General features: G+C 40.1%; 2 protein-coding genes across 2 annotated transcripts in view; both read left to right on the forward strand.

The window, feature by feature from the left end:
* The first annotated feature begins 2,779 nt into the window (after positions 1-2,779).
* Positions 2,780-6,336, forward strand: tmem35 (transmembrane protein 35). The gene is made up of 2 exons (XM_023819914.2): positions 2,780-3,087; positions 4,424-6,336. Exons 1-2 carry the CDS (start codon positions 2,968-2,970, stop codon positions 4,784-4,786), a joined length of 483 nt encoding a protein of 160 aa, XP_023675682.1. The 5' UTR covers positions 2,780-2,967; the 3' UTR covers positions 4,787-6,336.
* Positions 6,337-6,419: 83 nt separating this feature from the next.
* Positions 6,420-17,636, forward strand: part of cenpi (centromere protein I) — a 29,405-nt gene continuing 18,188 nt past the window's right edge. Inside the window, exons 1-8 of the mRNA XM_023819913.2 lie at positions 6,420-6,840; positions 8,368-8,505; positions 9,376-9,494; positions 12,134-12,241; positions 12,510-12,558; positions 12,665-12,711; positions 14,468-14,557; positions 14,664-14,795. Coding sequence (XP_023675681.1) covers positions 6,675-6,840; positions 8,368-8,505; positions 9,376-9,494; positions 12,134-12,241; positions 12,510-12,558; positions 12,665-12,711; positions 14,468-14,557; positions 14,664-14,795 — 849 coding nt within the window. The 5' untranslated portion in view covers positions 6,420-6,674. The remainder of the gene's footprint in view (positions 6,841-8,367; positions 8,506-9,375; positions 9,495-12,133; positions 12,242-12,509; positions 12,559-12,664; positions 12,712-14,467; positions 14,558-14,663; positions 14,796-17,636) is intronic.

Below are 17,636 nucleotides of genomic sequence, written 5' to 3' on the forward strand. Positions count from 1 at the left end.
AAATGACTTCTTGCATCTGCTCAGTCATAAATCCCCATAACACAGGATGCCTTGGAGGGGTATATTTTTTCATGTTTTGAGTTTGATGCGTACCTGATTCAGTGGCTTTTTTGTCTCCCACATCCACCACATTGTTGTGCACATCAGGGGGGTGCACATCAGTGTTAAGTAACACGAAATCATACGGCAAGTTGTTTTGTTCAGTCAAAAAAAGAAAAAGTTGAGACAACTTAAAATTTCAAGGCAACTTACTGCACTAGTTTTTTGAGTTTTGAGGGCAACTCAATCTTGAGTTTTGAAGAAAACCACCTATTGTTGTGCCAAGTAATTATTTTTTGAACAGTTAATTTATCTTTCATATCAATCAAAACTTCAAATTCTTAGTTTTACATACTAAGTATTCCTAACAACAAAAGTACAGACTTATTGTTCGGATGATTTGTCTTTCTTATGTGTAGCCAAGCCTGCCCAGGGTTGGTTCCCGCCTGTGCCCCTTGTTCCCGGGATAGGCTCCGGTCCCCCCCATGACCCCAGTTGGGATTAAGTGGTTACGGTGATGGATGGATGGACGTGTAATTAAAAACTTTAAGTTTAAACAAACTTTGAGTTTAAACCAAAACTCTAAACAGTTATAAAATTGTAAACAGTGCTTTATGTTAGCATGTCATTCAGCTCATGCCCCATAAGCCTGAGTGTGTGGTGTGGTGGTCTAAGCTTCTGTGCCCACAGTACAAAGGTAACCAGGTCAAGGCCAGCCTCAGCCATATGTGGGTCCTTGAGTGAGCCCCCCCAGCACCCTGGGCACCACAACAGGTGGCTGCCCTTTACACCCAAGCTTGCTGTAATGGAAGAAGGAGAATTTCCTCAAAGGGATCCTCAAAACGACAAATACTATTTTATATTATTATTGTTATCATCTATAAAATAAACATGCTAATCAAATTATTTTAATGTTTATCTTAATTAGTAATATTGTCACATTGGGACCTGGACCACGCCCCACAGCGGACGCAACTCGGAAGGGAACCGCCCCTTTTAGTTAAAAGGACGCTCCTGGACCAGCAGACTTTGCAAAGTGTTGTTGCCATTGTTTAGATGTGCCTTGCTGAGCGATTGATCGTCTGTTGTCTCTCTCTCTTGCCCCGCGTATCCTGCCTGCCTTGTCCTCCTCGCCTGCCCCGCCTGGACCTCCTGTCATCCTGCCTCCTGTCCTGCCCTGCCCCATGTCCTGTGTGATCGTGTAGGACTGATCCCCTTGGCTCACGACCTTTCTGCTCCGTCCCCGACTACGTCTCCAGTGCTGCCCTTTGGATTTGTTATTTATTGGTTCCGCAATAAACCTGGTGTCTCCCGCATTCTGGGTCCCGACTCTGGTGTCCTGCCTGATCGTGACAAATATTTAGTTGGCACAAATTTTGCTGTTTTGGACTCTTAGTATGTTAAACTCAAATTTTAACGTTTTTACGCATAGCAAAGATAAATCATCTGAACAAAAGACATTAAGGTGGCTCAACTTTCATTGTAAAACTAGTATGTAAAACTACAAATTTGAAGTTTTTATCGACATGAAAGATAAACTATCTGAACAAAAAAAAATTAGTTGGCACAACAATAGGTGGTTCTTTTCAAACCTAAAAAGTTTGAGTCCTCCAAACTCGAAAGTTGCCTTGAAATTTTAAGTTGTCTTAACCTTTTCTTTTTGACAGTGTTGGTTTAGCAGCAGCTGTATTGTTTGCTGTTAACATCGGTGTGTGTGGTGTCTATACTAGCTGTATCTTTGTTCATTTAGTGATTTTTGGAAAAACTTGCTTATTTCTGGCACATTTTGGAGCAATTCAGCACCTCTTGCATCTTTTTCTTTTTTTCTGTTAGATACCGCAATGGGTTTTCAGGGTTAAGAGATTGACTCCAGAATTTACCACCCACAACATTATATGTAAGCCAATGACTGAGCACCTGCCAATATTTGATGGTTACTAAACTCCTATTCCAATTAGACTTCTTTTTAAATCTGGCATATTCAAAGACCCCTTGATAAAAAGGGCCCCAGGCCTCATGCCCAAGTTGCTCGTATGATTGATCCGGCCACAGCAGGACATCACTTTAATCGCATACTATTCCTGTAGTATAGACTTATATACAACCAAAAAAGGTAATAATTGAGATAATGGTAAGGAAAGTATTTGTAACTGGCTGAACACTTCTAGAAGGGGTACAGGTAAAATCTTGGAGGGGGCAAGACCTGGTCATGAACACATGCAAAATTTTTAGCTTTCATAGTCCATCTAATCTAATACTATCAATAATTTTCAATAATACTGGAACTTACTATTGTCTTATCAGTCCAGTTTGATGATTAAGTCATATTATCTCACAACTACACAGATGGAACCACTGTAGTAACCACAGGGCTGAACAGGCTGAAAAAACAGGAAACTGCTGTTGAATGTTGAGAATGATGGAATATAGGACAGGTTAACTCTAACTTGCACATTATCACGTCATATATGTAATGCTTTAAGCCACATGGTGAATGACAAAAACAATAAGTAGCACGATGGTATAGCCTAAACTGAAGAAACACAACAATTAATTCTGTACTTTCAACTGTGATCACAAATGTGTATTGACAACCGGATACTAGCTTCAAATGTGTCGTTGAACGTTGCATCAGTAATTTTTCATGTATCTTACGAGGAACTATACATACTGTCTTGAAGTTCAATTCACTACGTAAGAAAACGAACTGCAAGGCGTTCGTCATCATCTTTATATAATAAACGCTGGATACACTGGGCGCTGGGACCCAGTGGCAGTCGGCTGATTGCCATTTTTATCCTCTACCAATCCCCTTTCGGTCCGAAATCTCCTTTATATAATTACGCTGGGCCAAAGAGTAACCCAGGCAGCGCTCGGAAGCAGCCGCTTTTCTGGTGTGAAGTGCTCCGCTTGGAGACAAAGAAAAAGATGGCCTCTCCAAGGACAATCACCATCGTAGCCCTTTCTTTGGCCCTTGGCTTGTTTTTTGTATTTATGGGCACGATCAAGCTTACACCGAGACTAAGCAAAGATGCATACAGTGAGATGGTAAGTCTGCAGAAGTAGGTGGGGGAGGGAAGCGATCCCGATCCGACTCGGAGCCGGGTGCAGATGTTGCTTCCCTGCAGAAAGCGGTTTTACTGGACAAAAGAAAGCAGAAAGCCACCGATCAATTTATGCGAACCAACCAGACCAGCGTTCTAACAATTTCCTAAGTATAAATTTGCTCACTGGATAAACTACGAAATAGATTATTATAAAATGTGGCGGGATAATACCAAAAGCGGCGAGCTATGCATAGAAGGGCATATATAATATTTCACTATAAATTTATCAGAATACAATGTTAACGCATATGAGGCTGCGAACCCTTGTATGTCTAGTAAATATTTAAAAAGATCAGTTTAGTAGATCACGGTTTGTCACTGAACAGAGTTATTCCGTTGTCGGACAATGGCGGATCATTCCAGCAAATTCTATCCTGCATCTGCAGGTGCTGATGTTGTAAGACTCCTCTGCTGACATTCTCTTACTTTTACACCAGCAATTACTTTTAAACGATTTCTCTTATCGTAAATTCTTTTTATTTGTTTCTGCTGTTTTTGTAATGATAATCTTTATTTTTTGAATGATCAACTAATGAACATTATTTATACAGTAGATTCAGTGCTTGAGATGGGGACAGGCAGGTGCTGGAACTCCCCTTGTGATATTGAGAGGTTTCAGTACTCTGAAGAGACAAACAGCGAGGTGCTGGTATTGCCTGCTTGTGACCACTGGCCTACTTCAAGCACTGGGTAGATTAACAGTAGCAACGTGGGTATGGTTAAAAACATTGAATGTGGTTTTGGTGGTGTAGCGGGAAACTGAGATGACATCATTTAGTTCCACATTCCCACACATACAACATGATGTAATTGTTTTGTTCAATGTACATGCAATAGCTATGGCTGTAATGTTTTAAAGCATGAGGCAGTGCATTGCTTCTTTTGAATAGACCAATTCGATGGCTGCAGTATTGAGCAGGTTTGTGGAGGGGAAGCAGGAGTGAGTATGGCTTTTGTTTTTGGATCAATCCCTGTTGTCACCTATGGTCGTGGGCTGTGGGTAATAACCAGCAGAACAAGGCCGAGAGCTTAAAGTGGGGGGAGGAATTCAGAGATCTGGTGGGGCCTCGAAATAGGACTGCTCCTCATGAGGATGCCAGCTGGCTGGGAAAGCAGCTTCTGGGTGTATTAAGGTTACAGGTCTAAAAAGTACTGGGCATGGATGGCTTTGGATGATTAGTGTCTGTTAATGATAGAAAATATGTGTCCAACATGTCCTAATGTTTCCATGTCAAAAGGATAGTGCCGATTAATTTGTTCTGTTGGGTGCATTTCAGAAACGGGCGTACAAGAGTTATGCCAAGGCTTTGCCAGGCCTGAAGAAGGTGGGCATCAGCTCAGTACTGCTGCGCAAGGTCATTGGAACACTGGAGGTGGCCTGTGGGATAGTAATGACGCTGGTCCCCGGGAAGCCCAAGGACGTGGCCAACTTCCTGCTGCTGCTGGTCATGCTGGTGGTGCTGTTTTTTCACCAGCTGGTGGGTGACCCCCTGAAACGCTATGCCCACGCCCTGGTCTTTGGCATTCTTCTTACCTGTCGCCTCCTGGTGGCCCGGCAGAATGAGGACCAGCCTGAAAGAGAGGAGAGCAGGGAGCAGCTGGTCAACAATCAGGAGAAAAATAAAGTAAAATTGTCATAAATCAAGCACAGGAACATGGCTATAGCACGAGAAAGTTGGGGAGTATCTTCAGATGACAGAGATTCTAAACTAGTGAGAGGAAAAATGGCCACTTGCTGCAAAATTTTTGATCCAGAATGCTTGCCATCTGGCCATCTGGTGGTCAGATTACATTAAACAATTCCCTCCACTCTGTTATTCCAACCACCATAACCTTTCACCCTAACATGGAACAGTCACATGGTGTCACTGCACCAGCTTTGGAGGAAAACACCATTTATAGGGAAAGTTGTTAAAATTCTTTATTCAATTAAAACTTTTAAAATTGACACACCATGTTAGTTCACAAAAAAATTGATTATTGGAATATGTTGCTTTGTGGTTTATGTGATTTTAAAACATTTTGTTCTTTTTAGTATTTTTATATTAAGAAGGTAAACTGTATTGCTCAGTTTACAAAGGAAAAATAGCTGAGTCCTAATAATTTTTACCACTGAGGCTTGCATTAGATTTAGGTTAAACTGTCTCAATGTGTGTCATGAATAGGGTACGTGCCTGGACAAATATGTGGAAAGAAGATGAATTTTTATGTATTCTTTTTGCTATATCATTTGCAGGCATTACAAAATGAATGACCAATTGTGTTTGTATTTATTTCAATAGGCTCTCCATATTATGAGTGAATATGTTGCATTATGTTATAGGGCAGAGTTCTGCCTTTCTTAAAGGGCAAAGCCATTTTGATAATTTTCTGACTTTTTTGTCATTTTTCTTGCCATACTTAATGGTCATCTCTAAAACAACTTTTAGACTTTATTTGTTTATCTGACTGAAGAAACAAATTAGTCCAGAGATAATAGGTCACAAGAAATGTATTGTGTTCGAGTTTTCTATCCATGTACGATCTTATCAGGATCTTTGCTTTTTAAAAGTACTGTAAATTCGGAAAATTGGTTATTGTTTGAGGTATTTATTTATTTCGTGCATAATGTTTCGGACCAAAAAGGGAACAATTGGTCTTATGATTTGAGTTGTTGCTGTGGATCGTGAAATCCATTGTTAAGGCATACTTTACAACTCCGCATCAAACATGTCATATTTGCACTGCTTTGGGCAATTAACATGAAACCAAACTCAGGTTTAAAGGAGAAGACGCAGGTCAGGTTTTCCTGCCTTAGTAGGAAAACCTGACGGGTGTACTACGAAGTATGTTAACTGGCGAGGTTTTTGAGGCATTTGGGTACTACGAATCGTAAGCTGCCTTACGTTTACCTGCAGCCTTTGGGTTAAAACGGCCGTAAGTTTCCGAGCGGGGGCGGGTATTAGTTTGCGGTGTCGACCTCCCCCTTCATGTCAAAGTGCGCAGACAAACCCCTCGCCAGTTTTTTATAGTTAAAGTTAGGTAGGGGCGTGTAAAATTCGCTTCGTAGCACACCGTACTGTTCTGTTGACTCCGGGAAGGCAGCGATCCTTTTGACAACGTGGTACAAAATTTGACAAAAAAAAATATTTAGATAAAATGTGCATTTCGTTTTCCTGTTTGTTTTAATAAAGCTGTGGGTCGAAAATAACGGACCTGAAGTGTTTTTTATTTCAATAATTAATTTTATTTCCTTTAAGGCTGCAGATACACAACTGCACTTATTAACGCTGTTTTTCTTGTGACAACGCATTCCACCCCGACAGTTGCATTTATTAAACATTACATCCGTCCTTTCAAATAGAAACTTACTTCCCCAGACCTTTTAAGCACACCTCACTGCCATAAGCCAACGACTCGCTGCACACCGGAAGTCAGGCGCTTCCCGGAAAGCCGACGCATGCGCAGGGCGTCGCGCGCGAATTTTTGAGTTTCTGCGGAGGGGCCGGTTGTTCAGGGGGACTTAGGGCTTTTTTGGGTTATGCAGCAATGGCGAGCAAATCCGACCCGTCGCGGTTGGAATTAAGTTGCTCCTCGGAAAACGACACGACGGGATGTTCCCGGAGTCTCCGGAGTTCGCGTGTGGCGGAGGAGCAGAAGAAAAGGGGTGAGGCCGGAGAGTCATTCCAATCCGCGCTGAGCTACTTTTCCCGAGGTAAGAATTACGGCGTTGCCGTCGCGGACCCAGAGGTCTTTTCAGTCAGTTATATTTATGAATATGAAGTGTCGCTATGCGTTTGGTTGCATTTTGAGAGAGGAAGGCGACTTTTTTTGAAGCGGCTCGTTTACGGTGATTGTCACCCGACAGCCATCTTGACGTCATCACAAACAGCTGCAGGCCAGCTCGCGTGCAGCCGTCAAAACGCTGGCCTGCTCCTTCTCGCCGTGTTTTGTTGTTAATCTCCGAGCACAAGCTTCTTAAAATGGACCCCAGTGCAAGATATTTTGGAGGGGCGGCCACACACGTCCGTGCATGCAAACAAAGTCTATGACCCTTAACGGTTGAATGTTACAGATGTGCCTTGTATCTTTGTGAAATATCCTTTCGTTATGTAATATGAATTCTTATTGCCTTGTAATTAAAAATTAAAGACTGGGCACTCTGAGCGAGACAGATTTGCCAGCCAAACTTTAGAGTCAGATATAAATTACAAATGTAAAGGCTCAATGACATTCAATTACTGTCTTCAATAATGAATTCCTTAGTGATCCAGAATTTGTCCTCATTTCTTTTTCTTTTGGTATGGCATTAATTGAAATTTTTTCTCCTAATTATTTATAATAACGTCAATATATTAATAAATGAATTATATTCCTCATTTACATCACTGGTATAATTATCCCAGTTCTGATTTAATAGATCGTTTAAAAACTATTCTCTTAAGTTTAGTTCTATATCTAACTAACTTTACAGTATTTATTGATGTCTTTTTACATTAACCTTGCATATTATAAAAAAAACTGATGAGTGTTCACTAATATCTGTTAACAGTATCCCACACTTAATTGTAATCTCTATAGTTTCTAGCAATGTTTTTATTCTTGTTGGTGTAATAAAGATCTAAACTATACAGTGTGTTTATAAAACCATCTGGATTCAAAAGGCCAATAACAAAATCTCCACAAACAAGAGCTCTTTTCTTATTCCTTACATTTGCAAAAATTTCAGCTTGTTCATATATAAATCCATAGTAGTATCCGGAACTCTATACACAGAACTAATTTATTTTCGACTTAATTTTTCCTGTAATACATTCCATGACATTGGTTGTATTATCACCATTTTATTATGTTTTTATGTATTAAATATCTTATAATCCTGTAAATAGTCTTTGTTCACTTCATTTAACTCTGTTTGTTATGTTAAATATCTTCCCCAACTTATACAAGTAATCCTTAATGATTGAAAATTTCATATTTAAACTCTTGCTATGTATGTGAAAACTACCCAGTTTCCATCATGGGGATGAACCCTATCCTTTTGGTTTTTGTCACAGAGCAGTTCATTTTTGTATTTATTGTTTTCTGGAGGCAATAAAAAAGCCGGAGGAAGCCAAAACACAATTACTGATAAGTGAAAACGTTACCCAACAGGAGGAGTACTGTGTGATACTTCTGGAAAATACTCAGAAAAGTCAGGTAATACATGCAGTTGTGTGTCTGTGGCGTTGCTCTGTTCCAGTGAAGGCAGGCACCCCATGGAGAAGCAATGATGTTCTGGAGAGACATCTGGCTGCTGTAGAGCGAGTGGCCCTCAGCCAGGGGCTTCCCCCGGAGGCCGTGTCCATACTGCTGGAGTTTTCCCTAAGCCTCCGCATGGGTGAGTAGAAGTCAGGAGGGTTCTGATTGTAGTCTTTATTTTTCTATTTTTTTTTTAATGTATATACTGTATTTTGGGTAGCCCTGTTGCCTCATTTGGGGGTCAGAATCTTGCCCCTAGCCAGTCTGTGTTATGCCCATGTTCATTACAAAACACACAATGTTATGTTCATTGTAAATTAAAAAATGTTTCCATATCTAAGCCTAAATTACATTTTTAAATTTACAATGAACAGATGGCTTCCAATCAGGAGATGGCGTTTGTCATTTTGGTCTTTTTCTGCATGATATATATTTTTTAAGTGTTAGTTGTATCCATCCATTTATTTTTTATCACTTATCCTGGTCACGGATATGGGGGACCTGTTCTTATTCCAGGCAGCACAGGTCACCAAGCTGGGGTACCCCCAGGGTGGGATGCCAGCCCTTTGCAGGGTGTACACATGCACTAAGGGTGATTTAGGGACTCCAGTTAGCCTAACTGCAAGAAATCAAACTCTGTGAATCAGGATACAGACCCCTGATGTTAATGATTCCATTGACATGATAATTTTTTATGCTTGTCATTTTAAGTGTTTACTCCAATTGTGCACAAGGAAATGATGTCATTAAACAAACGCCAGTCAAACATTACACAGTAGAAAATGACATAGAAATAGTTATTGAAATATGACATTTGTTTCATCCAGCTATTTTTGGACAAGTGAAGGGAGAAGATTCTAGTGATTATGCAAAATAGTCATAGTCAGCTAAAAAAAAAATCGCAATCAGGTGATAATGTAATAATTCTGACAGGCCTAGCTGTCATTGTTAGGTCTGTTTTTTTAAATCATTATACTCCTGAGTGTCTTCTCTTTCTCCCCTGTTTCAGGGTATGTCATCAGCACACGTGTCCTGAAGTTTCTGGTGCCAGCCTCCACAGTGCCACAGGAAGCGGTCCTCAGGGGCATTTCCTGGCTCTGTGTGGACAAGATGCCAATGAGCATGCAGGTAGAAGAGGCAGAAGCAGGAGTTTGTGGCTTAGTGGGTTGGAACTGTTGGTCTTTTTTCAAGGCCCTTAACCCTGCTTGCTCCAGGGACTGGCTGACCTTGCTGTGTGATCCTTGCTAATATGTCTCATTGGAGGAAATGTGAAATCTAACGGTGGCTTGGCAAGCTAAGGGTGCAGATTCAAAGAGAATCCATGTTGTTATCACTCTTATTTAACCAGGATTGCTTCATAAAAAATATATCTAGCAATATAAAATGTAAAACTCATGAAATGAGAAATATCAATATCAAACTCAACATGCAGAAGTACATTCGACCTACAAGAACTTTTGACATCCCATTATAAATCCATAGGCATCAGTATGGAGTTGGTCCTCCCTTTTTCAGCTATAACAGCTACCATTATACTGGGAAGGTTTTTCACAAGATTTTTGTCCATTCATTTTGAAGAACATTTGTGAGGTCAGGCACTGATGTTGGATGTAAAGGCCTGGCTCGCAATCTCTGTTTCTTGTTCATTCCCAAGTTGTTAGATGGGGTTGAGGTCAGGGCTCTGTAAGGGCCAGTCAAGCTCTTCCATACCAAACTCACCCAACCATGTCTTTATGGACCTTGCTTTGTGCACTGGGGCACAGACATGCTGGAACAAAAAAGGGTGTTCCCCAAACTGTTCCTGCAAAGGTGGAAGCATAGAATAGTCCAAAAATAGGTATGGTGAAGCATTAAGTGTTCCCTTCACTGAAACTAAGGGGCCAGGCCAGACGGAGAATCGTGATTCTTCACCTCACAGAACATGTCTCAACTGCTCCAGAATCCAGTAATGGTGTGCTTTACACTATTTCATCTGACACTTGGCTTTGCACTTGGTGATATGAGGCTTGCATGCAACTTCTCAGCCATGGAAACCTGTTCCATGAAACTCCCGGCTTACAGTTCATGTGCTGGGGTTAGTGCTAAAGGAAGCTGGAACCCTGCAGTTATTGTGTCAACAGAGCATCTGTGAGTTTTTCACACTATGCACCTCAACATTTAGTGACCCTGCTCTGTTACTTATGTGGTCTGCCACTTCATGGCTGGGTGTTTGTTGTTTCTGAACGCTTTCACTTTGTAGTAATATCACTTAGAGTTGACTGTGGAATATCTAGAAGGGAAGAAATTGCATGAACTTATAGCAAAGGTAGAATCCGATGACAGTACCGTGCTTGAATTCATTGAGCTCTTCAGAACATTTTTTCACAAATGTTTGTAAATCTGACAAGGCTAGGTGCTTTTTTGTTATACACAATTGTTCTGAACAAAACGGATGAAATCAGTGATTAAGTGGTGTGTCCCAATTCTTTTGTCCATGTAGTGTAGATGACTGGTCCTTTACTGGAGGCTGGAGGTCACCAGTGTTGGAAGTCTCACATTACTGTAATTCCAGTCCTTTTGGCAGTAATGAGTAATGTAACTAATCACCTTTTCAAATTAAATAACTCAGAAGTACTGAAATTTAAATAGACTAATTACTTGTCACTTTTGTCTTGCGTTAACATCTTATTGGACAAATGCAGGCCAGTGTTTCCCCTACCATTATATTAGTGGGGTGCCCCCCCCCCCTCCCAGCGGCACCTCCTGCCCCCCCTTGAAGGTTGTTCATTTTATTTAATTTTATTTTCTATATAGCGCCAGATCACAACAGAAGTAATTTAAGGTTACCTTTCCTATAGAACAGGTCTATACATTGTCCTTTTATTAAAGAGACTAAATAGCTTTATGCTATTTATCTTATTTACACAACAACTTGTCATGTTTGTCTCTACACGGTCGCATGTTTACGATTCTCCTACGCGCTCTGTATCACGCATGGCGGAGTTCCGCCCCGATGCGCGTGCACAGACACGTGTGCGCACATACAGGTGAGCACACTCCCACCAGCCGACAGAAAGCGTGCTTCGGAAAATATGTCGCGTCAATCACCTGAAAAGCAGACAAAAATATCTGTGTCTGTCCATCTGTCTCCCCCCCTCAAAGCAGTAAACCTAGGGGAAACACTGCAGGCTATCCCCCTAATATTCTAACATCATTCGACTTTACTGTGGTGCAAAGAATGGATGATATTAGGTGCAGATAAAACTTGACAATTGTATTGTCTCACACTGTCAGAGCAGCAATACTAAAATAAGTACCCAGACAGCACACATGCATTGGCATGATGTCTCAACGATGCTTGAAAATCCATCGGCAAAGCATCTGTCACAGGGACATCGCTACTGATCATTGATTCGACATTCCCCTGATGTCTGTGTGATGTATTTCAACAGCAACATGATGTTAATGAGATCACTATGCAACATTTAGCCTTCTGTTATTTATCTTGATTAGGCTAAATTATCCACAATAGGTTTATACTATCTATATATGTAAAGTGTGTGTCTGTGTGTACACCACAATCATTTAACCAACATCCTGGTGATATATGTGTGCTGTCTGGATATATATGCATTAATAAGAGAATTGAAGTTACTTTCCCTAGTAACTAATTACCTTTATATGCAATAATTGGTATATTGAATGAAGTAACTGTAGCTACTAATTTTCAGTAACTTGCGCATTGTGGATCACTTTTTTTTTTTTTTCTCTCTCCCCTGGGCTTTCAGGTCCTCTTCATTCGTTGGGTCATCACTATGTTTGACCTGATCGACTCCAAGGACAAGCTGAGGGCTGTCTATGGCTTCATCTTCAGCTTTGTGACACAGGAGACGATGGTAGGTGGAAAGCTCCCTGTTCTGTGAATGGTTTGTCGTGAAAGATGTATACATGATGGGTTTTGGTTTGTATCATTGCACAGAGATGCCTGTTTCCGTCTGCGGGATCATAGTGGTTAACTTATTGGAATGAGAGCCAAGGATGTCTCTAAATATCAGCATCAAGTCTGTTGTACGTTTAGGAAACCAAACTAGCTCCGTGTGAGTGTGTGTACAAGGGGTTCAGTCATGAGAGGTATAATTTATTTTTTTTTGTGGTGTCTTACAGTGTCCATATATCTGCCATCTTCTGTACCTGCTGACCAGGAAAGAAAATGGTAAGTCATGTTTTCTTAGATCCTGGCACTGTTAGAACATTGTCGTAGTTCTGCCTTGAAGCAGGAAGTAGGAAAAGTGCTAACCCTTTACCCCTCTCCCTTCCAGTTCGACTTCACAGGGTCAGAAAGCTTCTTGAACTTCAGGGTAAAATGGTAAGCCCTTCGAGCGTACGTTTTACCATAAGTGTGCTTAAAGGTTCGAATGATTCAAGTGAATATGGTGGTTGTCAGTGATATTTTAACGATTTGCAGTAATATGGAAACTCGTCACATTCACGAATTTGAGATCTGAGGTCGCGAGTTGGCCATGAACAATTAAACGGGAATAATATATATATATATATATATATATATATATATATATATATATATATATATATATATATATATATATATATATATATATATATATATATATATATATATATATATATATATATATATATATATATGCATGCATATATATATATATATATATATATATATGCATGCATATATATATATATATATATATATATATGCATGCATATATGCCTGTTGGATTACATTAGACTGTAGTTATTTATTGATATTAATATATTGCTTGATTTATAGACCTGCCTGTATACAATCAATATCCAATAAAAATCCAGTTAAAACATAATCAATAAGCTCTGCTTACTCAGTGTGTTACTCGATGGCCTAAGTCTCTGTGCCTGTGATTGGAAGGTCGCCGGTTAGAGCCTGGCTTCGGCAGAACAGCCACAGGTCCGTGAGCCCCTGAGCTTGGGCACCGCTGCAGGTGGCTTCCCTTCGCTGCCAAGAGTGTGTGTGTGTCTCTGTCTGTGTGTCTGTGTGTGTGTGTGTGTGTGTTTGCATAGATCACATTTGAGGACCAAATTGTCCCCAAAGTGTAGTAGAACCTGAAATTTCCCTTCTTTTGGGGACATCTTTTGAGGTCCCCATTTGAATAACTTCAGTTTCATAAAAATTTGTGAATGCAATCAAAAAAGAAAAAATGGCAAAAGTCTTGTATTTGGGTTGGTTACTTATGGTTAAGGTTAGGGATGGGTAGAGGTTAAGGGTGTCATGATTGGGATTATGGTTTTTCCCTTAGAAATGAATGGATGGTCCCCATTTAGATAGGAAGACCAACTTTGTGTGTGTGTGTGTGTGTGTATGTTATGGAGAGCACATTGGGGTAGGCCATTATTATTCCTGTAGTAACTGATAGTAGATTATGTTACTGCAGTGTTCTTAAAATTTTGCTTATCCAGAAATTACCGATAAACCCGCTTTCTGGAAATACCCCCTGTAGTTATTTAACTGATAATAGATGGATACATCTAAAGCTCTTTTTGACCATCTGAATTGGTTGTTGTAAAGTATAAGCTTATTTAGAATTGGATGTATACAGTATTTGCCTTTTATTTTTTTTTGCTGCACTTGCCTGCCCAAAAGAAGCAAGAGAATTTCATTGTCACTGCTGCTAGTGCTTGTTCATAGTTTGCGAATTTGTCGGAATCAGTTGCGCACACCTTTGTCTCTGCAACCAGCCCCAGTCACGTGGTAGGTGTCTTTGTGACTGTGGAATCTTGTTTCTTGCAATAATGTTTTAACTTTTCTTATTAGAGGAACTTTTTTCAGGGCAGAGTGTAGCCCAGGAGGTTAGGGATTTTTCTCTTGTGTCTGAATGTTTATAGGTTCAAATCCCATGAGTAATCATATTACCATTGGAAGTGGCTTGGTTGAGTAATCATATTACCACTGGGTCCTTGATCAAGACCCTTAAACCCAGGAACTTTAGCTATCAGTGCTGTCTGACCACAAACTCTCTTCACTTCCATGCTGCTTTGGATAGAAGCGTCTGCTAATACATAAGCTGATTGCAAATGTATGTGGTCATATCTCTTGTGGTGTCGTTTCCCAGGGCCGACAGCCTTTCCTCTTGCACTTGCTGTCTTTGTACAAAATCTTCTGCCCGGATCTGGTTATCGTGTCTATGCCGGCCAGGATGAAGGTCAGTGCTCTGCTTGAAGCAGGAGGGGGTGTGGCTATGGGCCCTGCTTGGCCTGCTTAATACTTAATCATGACTTTCTTTTCAAATGTCCCCTCTTTCTGCTCAGAGTGGCTTCAGGAACCATAACTCCACCTGGAAGTCGGCCCTCGCCGCTGTTCAGCGGAGCAGCCGCTCCAAGCTGTGGTCAGATCTGCAGTTGAGCACCGGCGTTCACCAGCGCCCCGCTGCCAGGAAGAGGGTATGTGCAGCCGCTTCTGCCTCTGCTGTGTGGGGCCGCCTGCAGATCCTGCTCAAGTGGGCAATTTTGTAGGTTCGGTTTTAACCTGAACTAAAAAGGTGAACCCACAGGCCCGAGAGCCCCAGTATGCAAGCACCTCTACAAGGGGGCAACATGTCTAACCTGTAACCTGGCAAAGCCTGTGTCTCATTTCCTCACCCTGATTTAATGATCATCAGGTGCGCATGGTAACCAAGGGCTGGGCGTTACGGACCAAAAACCGTATCTTGGTATTATTAAGCAGAATAGCGATACTTGGTATCGCAGACTTTATGACATTGCGCTCAAAACAACAACAAAGAAATCTAAGTCCTGTTTGGCAAATGGCTTTAATACAGAAGCCTGATAACCATTGGAAGTGGCTTAACTGGAAAGATCCTCCGTTTATGGCATTACCCTTCAAATTTTTTATATTTTTGTATTCTGAACCTTCCGTAAGTTTTTAAAAACTAAATCAGCTAGGTAACAGCTTTTACTTTACATTAAAATTCACCCGTAAAGAAATCTGGAAAGCTAAGATTTTGTTGAAAGATATTGCAGCCGGAAAACTGAATAGAAAGTTAACTTTACCATGGTGTCATAGTTAGGGTTTAAACCAGAACCCACTTTCGGCTATACCTCCTTGGTATTCTCGCTTGATGATACATGTGGGGATACACCGACCTATAATGAAATATTCCAGAAAGCAGGTTCCAGTTTAAACCTTAAATACGACACCGCAGTGAAGTTAGCTTTATATGCAGTTTTACGGCTGTAATATCTTTCAATGTTTGTGTGTGCACTTCACGTTCAATAGCCCAGCTGTCTTGTTTGAAGTCAGTGGTGGTGAATGAACACAGTGCAGTTATTAATAAACACACATAATATCAAAGTTACACGATGTACATTGTCCCCCATAGTTTAATGCTTAAAGCACACTTTGCAGGACTGTATTATGTAGATTTATCCTTTCTGTCATATTGCAGCAAATAGCAGGCGACCAAGTGTAGTGGGATCGCAAAACTATTGCGAGGGAATGCAAAAATATTTTGAAAAATATTCCCCCACCCCCCCGACCTCTTAGGCTCCGTACATTTCCCCACTAGCCACTGTACTTCCTATATTGGGCATATTAACATCATTGAAAACTGCGGAGCTCTTAATGAGATGGTATACATTGATACACTGATATCACAGTAGACTTGGATGGTATCTCATGCTACCCCAATACTGCCCAAGCCTACATCTAACCAAGAGATTTTAAAACACATAATATAACCAGGGCTCACAAAATTGCTAGCCCAATATCCCAGGACAAGGTTGGGCAAAGCTTTGTTACATTTTGGTAGCCCGGTGGGGGAAAATTTGATTGCCATCAGAATAAGTCAAATTCCTTTATTCACCTTTATTTCTCTTTTGATTGTCTATTTGAAGGAAAACCATTGACCACTGACTTATTGATCATGGTAATGGTTTGTCCACTAAGAAATGTCCGCTTAAAGCCTTGATTTATAGGAGGGTTTGTTTATTGTGTGGTCGCCTTGTGACATCATCTTGTGCATTGTTGGTCATGGTAATAGGGTACTCCAAACACGCTAAAGCAATCAAGATAAATTAAATACGGCTTTATTATCACACCCATCATATTCGGTACACTGCATATGGTGACGTGAAGTGACATAAACGTAGGGCTGGACAATAATTCGATATCAATATATATCGCGATATAATTTTTTTCAATAACAGTGATACGATTTTTAAACACATTTCCGATATTTCGATATACATATATACTGTATCATATAATATACAGTATATGAATAATTTAGTAAATTTTAGTTTAAATGGAAATATATTATTGTTAATAAGCTGAGTCTGAGAGTTTTATTTATTTGATAGTTTATTTCACATTTCTTGTTTGTAAAGGCTAAATACAAATAAAAAGTGAACCTTATTTTTTTTGTACTGTTTTTATTTTAAAAAAAATTATAGAATTTTAATAGGAGTAGCCTGGAGGTATTATAGACTTTGCAAATTCAGTTTGCAGACATCCATTGTGTGTGTCCTCGGCAGTTTTTTCCTGAGGCTTTTTAATATTGTCCATATCGATATCGGAATTATATCGTATCGACCAAAATTAAGAAATATATCGTGATATAATTTTTTGCCATATCGTCCAGTCCTACATAAACGTAAACATTATGTAAAAGCAAATGATACAAAGAGAGAACTGAAACTGCTGGATGGGACCCATACACAGCGAAAGGAACATGGCTGTGAGCCGCCCACTAGTTGTTTTGAGGATATCGTTATCTGGTTTTTTAAATGTCGTGGGTAACACTGAAGCAAATTAAAGTAACAATCTGGAGGTTTCATTTTTTATTTGTGGAGGAATAAGTGTGGACAAAATATTTCAGTGTATTCATGAGTAAGTTTACGTCATGCTTATTTTTCATTTATTGTTATATTATTTTCATCATGTAATGGTAATGCTAAGCAATTGTTTCTCTGAGCTGTAATGTTAATATTACAGTGCTGTGCCTGTTTTTACAAATTGTTTATCGATTTATTTTATCCCTGGATGGGTGGCTGCAGAGCCTGACTGTTTCTTTTTGCTTTCTTCTCTTAATGTCTGTGATGCTGACAGACTGCTGTGTCCCAGGTTCGCTGCTGGTGCGAGTTAATGTTGCCTCTGTCATACATAGTGGCTGGTTTGCCAAACTTGAAATAAGAATGGCCTTTAGGCTTTGTTTAAAAAAAAAAAAAAAAAAATATATATATATATATTTTATTATTATTATTTTGCAAGTGTATGTCTGTGTA

This window comes from Paramormyrops kingsleyae, chromosome 10 (assembly GCF_048594095.1).
Source record: "Paramormyrops kingsleyae isolate MSU_618 chromosome 10, PKINGS_0.4, whole genome shotgun sequence".
NCBI lineage: Eukaryota > Metazoa > Chordata > Actinopteri > Osteoglossiformes > Mormyridae > Paramormyrops > Paramormyrops kingsleyae.

What these genes read in the sequence shown, in the direction of transcription:
- tmem35 (XM_023819914.2), top strand. Translation starts at nt 2,968, where the DNA reads ATGGCCTCTCCAAGGACAATCACCATCGTAGCCCTTTCTTTGGCCCTT. An exon ending in AAGATGCATACAGTGAGATG is followed by an intron (nt 3,088 to 4,423) that starts GTAAGTCTGCAG and finishes GGTGCATTTCAG; the next exon opens with AAACGGGCGTACAAGAGTTA.